Source organism: Thamnophis elegans, chromosome Z (genome assembly GCF_009769535.1).
Source record: "Thamnophis elegans isolate rThaEle1 chromosome Z, rThaEle1.pri, whole genome shotgun sequence".
Lineage (NCBI taxonomy): Eukaryota > Metazoa > Chordata > Lepidosauria > Squamata > Colubridae > Thamnophis > Thamnophis elegans.
In genome coordinates this window covers 8,291,330-8,306,806 of record NC_045558.1, presented here as the reverse complement: position 1 = coordinate 8,306,806, position 15,477 = coordinate 8,291,330, and the positions used below count along the sequence as shown (strand labels likewise).

General features: G+C 43.7%; 1 protein-coding gene across 5 annotated transcripts in view; it reads left to right on the top strand.

The window, feature by feature from the left end:
- The window catches only part of ACVR2B (activin A receptor type 2B), an 80,738-nt gene that overhangs the window by 51,015 nt on the left and 14,246 nt on the right, over positions 1-15,477 (top strand). For 4 of the 5 annotated variants that reach the window (XM_032235127.1, XM_032235126.1, XM_032235128.1 and 1 more), the window contains exons 3-9: positions 5,192-5,301; positions 5,393-5,449; positions 6,557-6,667; positions 7,700-7,851; positions 8,989-9,132; positions 12,340-12,483; positions 13,919-14,067. In XM_032235127.1, coding sequence (XP_032091018.1) covers positions 5,192-5,301; positions 5,393-5,449; positions 6,557-6,667; positions 7,700-7,851; positions 8,989-9,132; positions 12,340-12,483; positions 13,919-14,067 — 867 coding nt within the window. The remainder of the gene's footprint in view (positions 1-5,191; positions 5,302-5,392; positions 5,450-6,556; positions 6,668-7,699; positions 7,852-8,988; positions 9,133-12,339; positions 12,484-13,918; positions 14,068-15,477) is intronic. The other variant, XM_032235130.1, reaches the window with a different exon arrangement.

The window sequence follows — 15,477 nt, the reverse complement described above, 5'->3', positions numbered from 1 at the left end:
CAAAGAGTTTTATTATTGCTACCTAAAAAAAGAATTTAGCCCACTAACGGTCAAAATTAAATTGGCTAAATTCGGGAGGGACCTGGATCTCTTGTGGCGACACAATGAGTCTAAACTGATGGTACACTTAACTCCGCCTTCCAGCACAGCCTGCTGTCCTGTAACCACTAAATAATACCATCCAGGGGTAGGTTCTTACTGGCCTTGCTACCGGTTCGCTTTGCATGTGTGCGCTGTTCACTGTAAATTATTCTGTGCATGCGAAAAGAACATGAAAAACTACTTAAAAACATGCCGGCAACGGCAGCAGCGACCAGGGAACTGATTCGGGGGCATGGCCAGCCTGGGTTCCTGCCGGTTCTGTGACCCAGGCCGAATTACCCCTACCGGTTTGCCCGAACCAGTGCAAACTGGTAGAAACTCACCTCTGATACCACCCCCCCCCCCCTGTTTTATTTATGTCATTCTATCAGTGGGTCAGAGTGAGTGGGGCGTTGAGGGTCTTAACCGTAGCCAAACTGTAGAAGCCACCCATTTGACTTTCATTCTTCTTGATGCTTAAGTAGGGATTTACAAAGCAGCCTTAATGGAAGTTAAAACAATGAGTATGTTAATTGCTTTTAATGTAGTATACCAACCAGAACTGCTATGGAGTCAGTTAGCGATTGGGTGACTGGGCGGTGAACAAAATTAAAAATAAAATAAAAACAAATGCAATAAGTTGATTGATTGATTGATTGGCTATGTGCCATCAAGTAATTTTTGAATTCCATCAACCAAAAAAATTGATCCAACCAAAATTTAAATACATAGGCAACATTAAATCATACACCAAGAATGCTCTTTAATCCAGGAAAACCAGCTGGGTGACTTAAGACCAATCACTAGGAGATTGTGAATTCTAGTCCCACTTTAGGCATGAAAGCCAGCTGGCTGACTATATGAGCCCAGTCATTCCCTTTCAGTCCAACGTACCTTGCAGGGTTATTGTGAGGAAAGGTGGAGGAGGCTTAGCTACTTCACGGTCTTATTTACAAAAATAATTTTAAAAGTATAAAATTAATAAATAAATATCTAAATGAATGGGTGCCTTCACACACTCAGGACCCAAGACCTGGGTGCAGAGCCAGGACTTTACAAAAGGCCAGAAAAAGTCCTTGGATTACAACAGCTCATTGAGTGACCATTTGAAGTTACAACAGCTCTGAAAAAAGTGACTTACGACTATTTTTCACACTTACAACCCTTGCAGCATTCCCCATCTTCAAGGGATCAAAATCGAGATGCTTAGAAAATGGCCCGCATTTATGACGGTTGCAATGTCCCCGGGGGGGTCATGTGATCCTCCTTTTGTGGCCTCTCCTGATAAGGAAAGTCAATGGAGAAGTCAGATTCGCTTAACAGCCCTGTCACTATCACAACAACTGCGGCGATTCACTTAACAACCGTGGCAAGAAAGGTTGCAAAATGGGGCAAAACTCGTTTAACAAATGTCTTGCTTAGCAACAGAAATTTTGGGCTCTGCTGCGGTCGTAAGTTGAGGAGTAGCTGAGCTAGCTGGATCTTCTACCAATCGTAGTTCAACAACCACTGGGGAGCAGTGGTTCTCTTATTCCCATGATGGCAAAATTATGGCACGCATGCCACAGGTGGCAGGCGAAGCCATATTTGCTGGCAGCCCTCAGCTCCAATGCGCATGTGCGTGCTGGCCAGCTGATTTTCGGCCTTCCAGAGAGGCAGGGAGGGCTGTTTTCACTCTCCCCAGGATTCAGGAAAGACTTTGGAGTCTGGAGCGGGAGAAACCCCCCCCCCTGCATGGGTTGCTCGTGCATGCACGGGGGGGGGATTGCTCATACATGCGCAGGGGGGTAGGCATGCACACATGTGATAGTGTGTGTGCATACAGTTTTGGCACACCTTTAGAGAAAAGTTAACCATCACTCCCCTATTCCCTCCCACCCACCCACTGCTTTCACCCACCTTGAGAAGGTATTCCATGCTGAAAGGGGCTGTTTTCGCAGAGCTGCTTTGAGGAGTGGAAAGACTGTCGGTCATGCTGACTTCAATTTCAGGTCTCTGCATTAGGTCAACCATTGCCTGCTTCTTTTCATCTAACTGTAGAATCCCGGAAAGTAAAAAAAATATCTCCCAGGTGTTTTCGCACAATGGAAGCCTTTCCCAGCCTGATATTCAAGAGAATACCCTGTCCCTGGCAGACCACGTGCTCCTCCCGTTTGCTTGTTTTCTGGAGGAAAAAAAGGAGAAAATCAATCATTTGGAGCGGGCAATCTAGAGAAAAAAACACGTTAGGGTCAAGGGCAGAATGACTGGAGCTGTGGTCCTGTTTTTCCAGCTACCGTTGTCCATTAATTGTCCATTTCAGGATGGCCACACAAGCATCTGCCTTCTATTTTGTTTTTGTATTGATGGCGTCAGCTAAATCACTCAGCTGTATTCCTTTTAAATGCACTTAATTGGTTTTCTCTTTGCTCCGGGAGTTTATTAAATGTTTACAACCACATCAGTAATAGTGGTGGAAAGAAAAAGTTAGATTAATAACAAGAAGTGGGATGATGGTCACTGCTCTGAGAGAGAGAAAAACAAATACATTGGGTGGTCTGACCCTATTTGGAACTGCATTCCATGTGGGCTGATGGTAGGAACATTTCTTTCAACTGGTCAGGCACTCCATCAGGAACGAGTTATGGAGCCTCTATTTGCATTACAGGTAGTGCTTAACAATTGGTTGGTTAGTGACCATTCGATGCTACAACGGACCTCCAAAAAGATACTTATGACCCAGTTTTGAAATTGTGATCGGTTGCTGAGCGCCCAAAAAGTGCTCGCGTGACCCTAGAGGGCCCCCAACCAACAGAACTTTGACTCTGGGTCATAAGCATCTTCCAGGTAGGTCCATCAGAACTTAAGTGGCCAGTCATAAGTCGAGGAGTACCTGTACTCTGTTCAGTTGAACACTATTCTGACTCCCTGTGGTCCATGCGATGAGACATGGCTTTCCCATGTGCTGGGTGGAGGAAGCTCTGGTTGATATTACTATGAGGACATGTCATGGATCTTGGTGGCATCTCAGAGAAGGATGTGCCAAATACAAGCAAGGTAACAAAACTGAAGTTAAAGAAATATTATCCATTTAGGGTGGAATTGCAGGATACAGAGATAAAGGCTCACGTAGTCTTGGGTAGGTTTGAAGACTAAGCAATTCTTCTTGGACGTCCATTCTCCAAAGTTCCCTTTTCTGCACTTCCTGAGGCATTAACTATTCACATAAATATTTGTGCAAATAGCTCACTCAGTGTAGCTTACAAACTATGGCCCGGATCTTTCGGCATGATAAAGCTGGAGCACAAGATTCGAGAGGATGAAACTACGGTTGTTGGCCACAAACTGTGTCTTTGCGTTGCATCACTTTGGCCCTCTGGCCTAGCCCAAAGGGCAGGTCAGCCTGCCATAGAAGAAGGACAAAAGGGAAGCAGTATGCTCCCTCCCATATTTGGGCATACCAAGTGATTTGACAAAACACTTAATCATTCCCCTGGCTCAGCTGATAAGGGAGGAGAGCTTGTGGCTTAGAGGTTAATATAACTGCCTAACATGTAAAAACAGCCCAAGTTCGAATCCCAGTAAGGGTATGGCTAGCTGATGAGAGCTAAATAGCTTGAAACAGATCTACACTAGTCTCCCTTCATTTACTTACACACACACACACACACACACACACACTCATTTCTTAAGAGATTGGCTTGTAGATTTTATTAACAATAATAGAAAATGGGGACAAATCTAGTGAAAATTAGTTCATAGTAACAAGCTGATAACCATCCTGAGTGATATACCAATCTGTCATTTTTTGTGAAGGCTCCATCATCTATTCGTTGACCACTTGATTTCTCTGCCCTCCATGCAGAGAAAAGCATCAGGACCCTTTGTGTGGATTTGCAACATAAAAGATTCCATAGGTGGTGATACCATTCAGGTAGTCCTCGACTTACAACAGTTCGTTTAGTGACCATTCAAAGTTACAGCAGCCCTGAAAAAGAGACATGACCATTTTTCATGCTTATGACCATTGCAGTATCCCCATAGTCACATCCTCAAAATTCAGATGCTTGGCAGTTGACTCACATTTACGACGGTTGCAGTATCCTGGGATTACATGATCCCCTTTTGCGACCATCTGACAAGCAAAGTCAATGGGGAAGCCAGATTTACTTAACAACTGTGCTACTAATTTAACAACTGCAGTGATTCACTTAACAAGTGAAAGGCTCTAAAATGGGGCAAAATCCACTTAACATATGTCACACTTAACAACAGAAATTTTGGGCTCAATTGTCGTAAGTCAAGGAATAGCTGTGTGATTTGCTGGAAATATTATTTCCTCTTCTTTCTCCTTTGTTCAAAACCCAAAGGAGAGAATATTTGTGTGTTTGTTTGCATTCTCTTAGAACACAAACCTATGGTAGTTATAGCTTATTTATTTATTAATCAAATTTATATTGGCCTCCCACATCAAGGAAAGTGGCTCTGGATAACATACGTGATCCAATAATATGATATAGGTAGTCCTTGGTTTGCAACCACTCATTCAGCAACTGTTTGAAGTTATGATAGTGCTGGTCCTCACACTTACAACTATTGTAGCATTCCTGCAGTCAGGTGATCAGAATTCAGATTTTTGGCAACTGGCATGATCATTGTAAAGATCCCAGGATCCTGTGATCACAATTTCTGACCTTCTCAGCCAGATTCCAACAATCAAAGTCAACAGGGGAACGTCAGATGTGCTTAATTACCACGTGCTTCATTTAAGGACTGTTTAACCATGGCAAAAAAAGGTTGTAAAAGCAGATAATTCACTTAACAGCCATCTTGTTTAGCATCGGAGGCTCCAGTCCCAATAATGGTTGTAAGTTGGGGACAATCTGTGGCCATTATAACTATATACATATTTTACTTCCTCTAATTTAACCTTCTACAAGTTTCTTTCAAGGTTTGAAGATTTCCCACCAGGAATTTTGTTCCTTTGGCACTTCTTATAAAATATGGCGCATCAGCAAATATAGAAAACAAAAAGAATTTGCTTGCACAGTGAAGCAGGTACCAATTGCACAGAACAACACAAGAATTCACCGGCTTAGCTTCTTTTCTTTTGTGTTGTTTTAATGCACAGGGAAGAATGTGTGGCCACAGAAGAGAATCCACAAGTATATTTCTGTTGCTGTGAAGGGAATTTCTGCAATGAAAAGTTCACTCACTTACCCGAACCGAATGGCCCACAAGGTGAGTGTCAAGGGTGTAAATCTTTGAACCCAGTACAGTAAGTTTTCTTTTTCCCTTTTTTTTTTTTTTTACAAAATGTAGTTTTTTCCAGGTTCTGAAAAAAGGAGGCTGGCTATGAAAAGATACGAAGAACGGTTGCAGAAATTGGGTATGTCTAGTTTAATGAAAAGAAGGACTAGGGGTGACACTAGAGCAGCCTTCCATTATTTGTGGGGCTGCCCCAATGAAAAAAGCTATTCTTCAAAGCAGGACAAGAAGCAACGGATGGAAACTAATCAAGGAGAGAAGCAACATAGAACTAAGGAGAAAATTTCCTCATAGTTAAATCGGTGGAACAACTTTCCTCCAGAAGTTGTGAATGATCCAACCCTGGAGGTTTTTTAAGAAGAGAGTGGACATCCTTTAGTCTGAAATGATATAGGGTTTCCTGCTTGAGTCGAGGATCAGACTAGAAGACCTCTAAGGTCCCTTCCAACTCTGAATTCTGGTTGAATTAATAGATTTCGATGCAATCTTCTAAGATAAAAAAAATAAATAAAAGAATTCCTTTTCCCTCTTAGAATAACGGGGTATATTCTGGCAGGCTGAATGTTTGCTGGAAGAGCTGACTTTTAAAAATCCATGGCTAGAGTTAAAAGGTTACGGGTTGAAAAGTCTTATGACCAGAGAAAGAGTTTGCTTGACGTTTTCATGAATCTGATCCTCTTGTTGCTTTTCCTCCTCCTGTATAAAATGTGATTTTGATCGGTTGGTTTTTTATCTCAGGTTAGGGACATCTTTAATAGTAGGTCAGGTCACACTGCTTCCTACAATTCTTTTAAGGACATGCAGGAGGTCAGACATTAGTGATCTAGAAGACATAAAGTAATCCGGAATGCAGTGTCCATCCAAAAAAAAAGAGAACACAATGTTCTTCTTTTACAGACCAAGCCCTACTCGTCTGCTCTTTGTCCTGATGAGAAATAGCTGATTTTAAAAAATTGAATCAAAGTTCTCGGGATCGTTTAAGTAATTAAGCAGTGAGCTGCTGCACTCTGTTGATTCAATAAACCAACAAGCAAAAGATGGTTTGATATAAGGGGAATTGTAAAAAAAAAGATGAAATAAGAAATTTCAGGGAAATTTGGTGACGGATGCCTAGCAATGCCATGATGCCCAATGTGGATTAATACTCGGGAGTCAAATTCCTTAGCACAAGTATCAGGTCACATGTGATGGTGTGATAAGAGTCATGATCTATGCTTCTTCATTTCAGTTTCACTGCAGATTCTTGCAGATGTTGCTGTTCAGAATTTCTTGTTCTGGAGACATGTTGAACCATCTTCAAAACAACTGCCGTTTGTTAATGATACCCACTTAAGAGAAAGTTGGTGGACATGACTGGATCATTATGGACCAATGGACTGTTCATTGCTAGCTAAGACACCATGCTGCAATTTTGCTTCAGTCTGTCAGCTGAATGTACTAATTATGAAAAATATTGGTCCCTAATAGACCATTTTTCAGGAGCCAAAATCAAAACATTCTGGAGCCTTTTCCAATGATATATGCATGCCTCTCTAAAATGTTTTGATTAAAATAACATTTTAAAAGCCACAATATAATGTTTTAGAAACTCCTGTTCTTTTAATTTAATTGAAGCTAAAGCTTAAATGCTGGGATCCCAAAAATAACAGCCATTAGGGTACATATACCTGTCTGGTTATGCAATGAAGCATGGGGGCTTCTACACAAACTCAGTTTTTCGCACACACACCCCTCACCTCCCTCTCAAATTGATTTCCTCCTGGGAGAAAAACATATGGTAGGGCTCTTAAGCACTATCATTTTGGGGGAAGAATTTCCCGCCCCGCCCCGGCTCTGCAAAGAAGGAGAGATAAAGATATTGTGGAACTTATGAATGCTTAAGAAAAGCTTCAGCGATTATTAATATGGGCAAGCACTAACATTCACATCAAATTGGTTGAAATGGTCACGTTAAGATACAGGTAGCCCTCAACTTACAACAGCTCATTTAGCGACCATTCAAAGTTACAACGGCAACTGAAAAAAAGCGACTTGCGGCTGGTTTTTTTTACCTTTGCAGCATCCCCATGGTCATGTGATCAAAATTCAGGGATCACGTGACCTGACAAGCGAAGTCAATGGGGAAAGCCAGGTTCATTTAACAACCGGGCAACTAACTGAACAGCCGCAGTGTTTCGCTTAACAACAACAAAGGTCTCAGTCTGGGGGCAAAGCTTATGTAAGTGTCTCGTTTAGCAACATACATTTTGGATTCGATCGTGGTTGTAAGTTGAGGACTACCTGTGTTGCTTCTACCTTGCCTTGATGGCAGGATGTTGGAGACGGACATTTGTACCTGGTCTAAACAGGATTGCTATTTTCTTTCTTTCAGTGGTTTATGAGCCACCGCCGCCAAATGCCTCCCTACTCCATGTTGTGGTTTATTCCTTGTTTCCCATGACTGCTCTCTCCATTGCCATCTTGCTCGCTTTCTGGATGTACCGTCACCGCAAACCTCCGTATGGGCACGTCGATGTCAGTGAGGTATGTAAGATGGGAGACCTCTCTGGTTAAAATAATTACCGTATTTTTCAGAGTATAAGACACACCTTTCCCCCACCCCCTAAAAGAGCGTGGAAATATTGGTGCGCCTTATACACTGAATACAGCTATTTTTGGCCTCCCGAAGCCCAGCCCCCGCATCCCATTTTTGTGGGAAATGGGCCATTTTTTGCCAAAACGGGGCTGTTTTTGCCTCCTCTCATCCCCCAGAAGCACTTTGCAGGCTTCAGCAGGGTTGGGGGAAGGGAAAAATGCCCCCGTTTTGGCAAACAACGGGGGCATTTTTGCCTTCCCCCAGCTCTGCTGAAGCCTGCAGAGTGCTTCTGGGGGGCTGGGAAGGACAAAACTTTTTTTTCCTGACTTAATCTCTTTGAAATCTTGGTGTGTCTTATACACCAGTGCATCTTATAGTCCAAAAATATGGTATCTGTTCAAGGAATTCAGTTATGTCCTTCATTCCAGTGGTGTAAAATAAATTGAATTTAAACTTGAGTGCAGGAAGCAATGGCTGAGCGGTTACAGACTCTGACAGCCCAGGTTCGAGACCTAAGTGCCACACAATGGGGCGAACTACCGTCACTTGATCCAGCTCCTGCCCATCTAACAGTTCCAAAGAATGTAAATGCGAGTAGATAAATAGGTACCACTTTGCTGGCAAGGTAGCAGTGTTCCATGCGCCTTTGGCATATAACTGTGCTGGCTACATGAACACGTAAGTTGTCTTCAGACAGCGCTGGCTCCTTCGGCCAAGAAACGGAGATGGGCACTAGAGTTAGACAGGACTGGACAGAGAAACATTTGGCTTTTTATATAGATCACCACTGCATAGCCTGTAAAAACAAAGCCAAAACGCGGGTGAAAATGCAAGCGCATTCTTTCTGGGGAAGATTCCTGAACTGCAATGTCTGGATTTCCTACTCTTGGTCTACTCCTCCAGATCAAATTGTCTAAAAACTGCTCTGTTGAGGAAAAGATAAGATATTCTATAGACACCCTCTCAATTTGTGTCAGTCATTGGCACCTGCCAGCTCCATAACAACTCCTGCAAGACATCCTTCCATAGCTTGACAATATTTCAATTTTATCTGATTCCTATCACCCCCTGCCTTTCCCTCCTAGGACCCTGGCCCCCCACCTCCTTCTCCGATGGTTGGACTGAAACCCTTGCAGCTGTTAGAGGTCAAAGCCAGAGGACGTTTTGGCTGTGTCTGGAAAGCACAATTGATGAATGAGCATGTGGCAGTGAAAATCTTCCCCGTACAGGTGAGGAATGGACTTACTTTCCAATAACACCTGGAGCCAGGTAAAACTGTTTTGCAGAATTCCAAAATTCTAGCAATTTTATCAAGGGTTCCATGTTTTAAGGCTTCAAGGTAAGTAAACTCCGTAGCAGTTTGTTCCAGCCTTGACCCCTTGAAGTTGGTGGACTTCAACTCCCAGAATCCCCTCCCCCGGCAGCCACATTAGCAGGGGAATTCTGGGAGTTGAAGTCTACGTCATTTAAGTATTGCCAAGATTGAGAAACACTTATTAGGTAGGGAAAACTCAATCTTGAAAGCTTGATGGATGGTTCCTCTCTGCCCCCAATCTTATACCAAAACAAATCAAGGGTTATTTTCACACCTCCTGGGGCAGAGTTACCATTTCTCCTCCCTTAAAGGTTCACTACTCTTGTCCCTGATTTGCTCAGCTACATCTCCCTTGTTTCATAGATTGAAACCCCGGTTGCACGATTCAAGGCCTAGCCAAATGGCTTGGGGGGGGGAGGGGTGTCCGTTTTGGATTTCACGCTAAGCCATTATTTATTCTGTAAGTGTGCAGGCAGCCTGTGTTCTATGCGCAAGTGAATGGCAATAAGTTCCCAGCTGCGTGAATCTGCAAGCATTTTATATATGGCTGTTTTTATGTTATTTATCTTGGCAGCTTCTTCAGGCGTGACAGCGGAGATAAAATATTTCAAATCACACTTCAAGGCACGTTGATTCCAAAGTCTTGGAACCGTATCCTAAGGCCTTTCCACAAATTGCCAAAAGGATTGTAATTTTTAATGCAAGAAGAGGGAAACCGTTAAATCTATGGCTTGTCGTTGCCTTTAATCTCAAAAAGATTGCCCATCCTTGCTAGAATTAAACATAAGTAATGCGTTTTGCAAAAACCTGAGACTATTATGTTCAAATTGAGAGGAGTCATTATAGAAACTTTATTATTCTTTCCTGGGTCATCTAAGAAAAGAAATTTTACAGTACCAAGTAACAGATTTTTGATAGCTTAAGCTTCTGTAAAACATTCATCATGCAAACCTAAACTATGTTAAACATGTAAAATGGGGGGAATATCTTTGGAACTATTTATTACAGGCAGCCCCCGATCTACAACAGTTCATTTACTGTTTAACATCATTGAATAAAATGATTTATGACCATTTTTCACAGTTGCAACTCTTTGCAGCATCCCCATGGCCACCTGATCAAAATTGGAAAGGTTGGCAACTGGCATGTACTTAGGACAGTTTCAGTGTTTCAGGGTCATGTGATCGTCTGTGTTGACCTTTTGAAAAAGCCAAGTCAATGGAGAAGCCAGACTCACTTAACGCCTGGATTACTCACTAAGCAACTGCGATGATTCACGTAACAGCCGTGCCAAGAAAGGTCATAAAATGGGGCAAAACACACTTAACAACTGTTTTGCTTAGCCGTGGAAGTCTTGGGCTCACTTGTGGTCGTAAGCTGAGGACTATCTGTATTTGCATCATTTCGCATTTTCTGATTCCTGTTTTGTTTTTTTTAAATCCACAATCTCCTGTACAGATAAATCAGAAAACGGAATGCGAAGGAGGAAGCAGATAGCTGCTCCTTCATTAGTGCAAAGTTCAGTGTGGGAGATGTGACAAGCAATCAGAGGGCTACACAGCCTTTGCCCCTGAAGGTTCGGAGAACTTCCTAGCTTAGCTACTTTTCCCCAACTGACAGTGGAGATTTTGAGCCAAGGCAGTAGCTAGGAGAAACACCGAAGCATTAAAAAGAGCCACATGTGAACCAAAAGAAAAAACATGGGTTGGAGAGTGTCCAATTTTGTGGGAATTGCTGGAGAAAAGGACGTGATCAGAAGAGGGCACGTCTTGCCGTATTTTTTGGCATATTAGACGCACCTTTTCCCCCTCAAAAAAGAGGCTGAAAATCCGGGTGCATATTATACACTGAATACAGCATTTTTTTGTCTCCTGAAACCCTGCCCCCTTCACCAAAATGGCCATGCAGAGCCTTTAGGGGGTTTTCAGAGTCTCCTGGGTGCTGAGAAGGGAGAAATGAACAAAAAATGAGCCATTTCTTGCTCAATTTTGCCCCCCCCTCTGCCCCAGGAGCAGTCTATGAATTTCCTAGTGCCCTTTTTTTGACCAAAAACGGGTTCATTTTTGTGAAAAACAGGGTGTTTTTTGCTCCCCCCCCCCCAAACACACTACAAGCCTCCTAAGGGCTATTCACACCCTTTTAAAAAAAATGAGCTGTTTTTATGAAAAAAATGGGCCGTTTTGGGGAGATTTGCAGAGGGCAAAAACTTTTTTTTGTCTCTTCAAAACCTTGGTGCATCTTATACTCTGGTGTTTCTTATACTCTGAAAAATACGGCAGCTTTTTATTTCCTGATTGAATAACATTCAGAGCAGCGGTGGCGAACCTTTTTTGGTTTGCGTGCCATAAGTGGGGGGAGGGCAGGGGTGGGTCGTGCGTGGGCGTGCCGCACCTATAATGCAATGCACGATACCCCCAGTGCGCATGCACGCAAGACAGGCGCTCCCCCCCCATTTTTTTCATGCTTTTTTCGCCCTCTTTTCTTTTTTCTTTCTTTTTTTCCAGAGCACTATTTCTTAACCTCAGTTGATTTTAATAGGCTGGCTGAGGAATTGTCAGAGTTGGTCCTCACGCCTTGAAGTCACTGAGGTTGAGAAACACGGTTCCAGAAGAAGGCAGGATGGAAGGGATGTGAGAGTATCAGGTTCCTGTGCCTTTTCTCCAGTTTTCTAAAATTAAAATAAATTCAGGGAACGCAGAGGAGAAGCCCTCCCTGCAAAGTTGATTGTGTTATCTGGCCTAGGTAGCAGTCTGAAAGGTTAACCAATCATTTGCAGGATTATCATCGGTGTCCACCATATTTGTTTCTGAGCAAAGCTTAACGTGTTTAAAATTGCAAGGCGCACTTCTCCCCTCCCTCTTCTCCAAATATTTGTTTATTCCATCTCTATTGCAAGCTTCATTTGTAAATACGGAGATGCCAAGAGTTCTGGAAAAGGGAGGAAATGCAAAGATGGTCAAATTACCAGGACTATTTTTTTTTGGGGGGGGGGGGGATGGATGGAGATAAAAGCAGCATCCTGATGGCTGTAACATCACAAATGTCTAGAGATATCATTTGTCCTCCGAACAGGTTTGCCTGTTTCCACCACTTTTTATAACCTTCTGCCCTCTCTCTCTAGGACAAGCAGTCTTGGCAAAGCGAGAGGGATATCTTCAACACCCCGGGAATGAAGCACGAAAACCTTTTGCAATTTATTGCCGCCGAGAAGAGAGGAACAAACTTGGAGACAGAGCTGTGGCTCATCACAGCTTTCCATGAGAAGGTAACAAGGCCCTGCTAGCTTGATGCTTTGTGCATGTCAGAAGGACCGAGTTATGCATCTCCTAATGGAGAGCATTTCACAGACTCTTCACAAGACAGGAAAAGATCCCCCCCCCCCAGGTCCCTCTTCCAGCTCAGAGGCAACAACCAAGCTGCTGCCAACAGGTGCATCTTCAGAAGATCTCCTCCTGCAGATTTAAGTACCAGAGGTGGTATTCAGCAGGTTCTGGCCAGTTCTGGAGAACCAGTAGCATAAATTTTGAATAGTTCAGAGAACCGGCAAATACCACCTCTGGCTGGCCACGCCCCCATCTATTCTCTGCCTCCTGAGTCCCAGCTGATCGGGAGGGAATGGGGATTTTGCAGTAACCTTCCCCTGCCATGCCCACCAAGCCACACCCACAAAACCGGTAGGTAAAATAGTTTGAATCCCACCACTGCTAAGTACAGGTGGTCTTTGACTTACAGCTGGTCACTTAATGACTGTTTGAAGTTCCTGAATACTTACATGAGGGAAGGAGGTATTTAGAATCTGGGTTCAAAAATTCCGTCAGTCCCTGGCGGTTATACAACCACACTTCGTGCTCACATGAATAGTCGTTTGCAGTATCCAGCCGTCATTTGACTGTGTTGTTCCATGGTGTTTTTTTGTGAAAAGCCAGCCTTTACTTTCAGTTTTTGGCAAAACCTCTCATCATGAACCATTGGTTCCCTTAGCGACTGCAGTGATTCACTTCATGACCAAAGAGGTCAGTCATGGGGCATGAATGAGTTACGACCATGATAGGCAGGCTCCATTCCGGCCATAACTTGAGGCTGTAAGTGGGCCCAGTTATTGTAGAAGTGTTGATGTAAACTCAGTAACAGCCAAACAAACCCAGCATTCATTTTCAATCACATTGATTCCCATTGGGAGGATATTTTGTGTTTTAATTCTCTCCTGCAGACAAATGTCAGTGGCAGAGAAGCAACTTAAGGAGGAATTTCCTGACAGAACAATTAATCAGTGAAACAACTTGCCTCCAGAAGTTGTGGGTGCTCCAACACGGGGGGTGGGGGTTAAGAAGAGACTGGACAGCCATTAGTCTAAAATGGTGTAGGGAGTAGAAGACTTCCAAAGTGCCTTCCAGTTCTCCGTTAATTCTGGGCACTCGCTGTGTGTGTATTCTATGCAGAGTCATGCTTTTAGAACTGGCCCTTGGGCTGGCTTCCAGAGAAGCATGCTTAAGATTCCTGCTTTAAAATACTGGCTGGGCTCACAGTAAATGACACACACACACACACACACACACACACACACACACACACACACAGAGAGAGAGAGAGAGAGACACACACACACACACACAGACACACATGCTGGAATAAAGAGTCACGGATCCCATTTGGGAGGGTGTCAAAAGAGTTGCAGACATCACCTAGGTTTGTTCCCCCAGGGGTCCTTGACTGACTACCTGAAGGGGAACGTTATCAACTGGAATGAGCTCTGCCACGTGGCAGAAACCATGGCCCGCGGACTCGCCTATCTGCATGAGGACATCCCTTGGTGCAAGGGGGAAGGACATAAGCCTGCTATAGCCCACAGGTAGGTTCCATTTTTGAGTCTGTCTTAGCATCAAGTCAAAGTTTGTTTGAGATTCAGCCTGCTCTCCTTGGGATGGAGCTCAAGGAGATGCATTGATCACTCCTTCTTCCAAGCTAAACAGTGTGCATTTCTCACACGGCTCAAGGGAATTATGACTTTTTATGGGAACGCTAGCCGTATCTTGGCTTTCCTTTGAAGTAGTAGGCTAAACAGGTAGGGTGGGGTGGGTGAGGGAGGGGGACGAACACAGACAAGGGAAGAGCAATCCAATAGGACATCCTGAGCCATCTGGGAGCTTCCATGCCAGTTGCACCAGCATTGTTTAACCAATAGGAACCTGCAGGAAAAGTTCTAAGAAGCTAGAAATTGAAACCTATTAACCCTAGCTTTTTGGTACTGTGCTGCCCCCTAGTGGCACTTAATTTCAGATACAATAAATCCATTTCAAACATACTGTATATACTCGAGTATAAGCCTAGTTTTTCAGCCCACTTTTTGGGCTGAAAAAAGCCGCCTCGGCTTATACTCGAGTCAGTGAAAAATTTGCCCGAAATGGAGGAGAAAAAGGGGCGGGGCCATGCCGCTGGGTGACACTCGTGAATGGCCCAGTGCCCCTGTGAGTTTCCCCTCCCTCTGTGTCAGTTTGCCGCGCAGCGCGCACCGCACCATCCCCCCTCCTCACGTTCTAATGTAATGCAGGGCTGTCTTACGATTCCCCTTCCTCCCCCTCCTGCCGCTCTGCAACGATGTCCCACCTCCTCCTTGTTATGGCAAGCAGCCACATAGCGATGTCCCACCTCCTCTGGTACAGTGATCCAATGATAGGAATCACTGTGCCGTGTGTCATAGGAGGCGGGACATCATCATCACAGCGGGACATCAGCATCATGAGGTGAGTGAAGTATTTCATTGAATACACCGCTAGTTTACTGTTTTTCTTTGAAATAAATATTCAAAAACATTATTGGTATCTATTTTTATTTTTGAAATTTACCGGTAGCTGCTGCATTTCCTACCCTAGGCTTATACTCGAGTCAATAACTTTTCCAGTTTTTTGTGGTAAAATTAGGTGCCTCGGCTTATATTCGGGTCGGTCTATACTCGAGTATATACGGTACTTCATTCATCATCCATGCATTGGAACTGCCGTTTCCTTCAGTGGAGAAATTCTTCCTATTCTTTCATCTGGACAAAAATGAATGAGCGGGGACGGGAGGGGAGGAGAAAAAAGGAAAGAGGAGAGGAGGGAAGGAGGAAAAATTAGCGGCCCTGTTCACAACTCTTAAGGGCCACAAAACAACTGACCACAAAACAGTTAAGATAACCTTCATCCGTCTGCGGAAATAATGTTAGTCTTTCCAATCCCTGCAAATAAGGAAAGGTGGTTTGTAAAACATTGCAAGCCCAAAA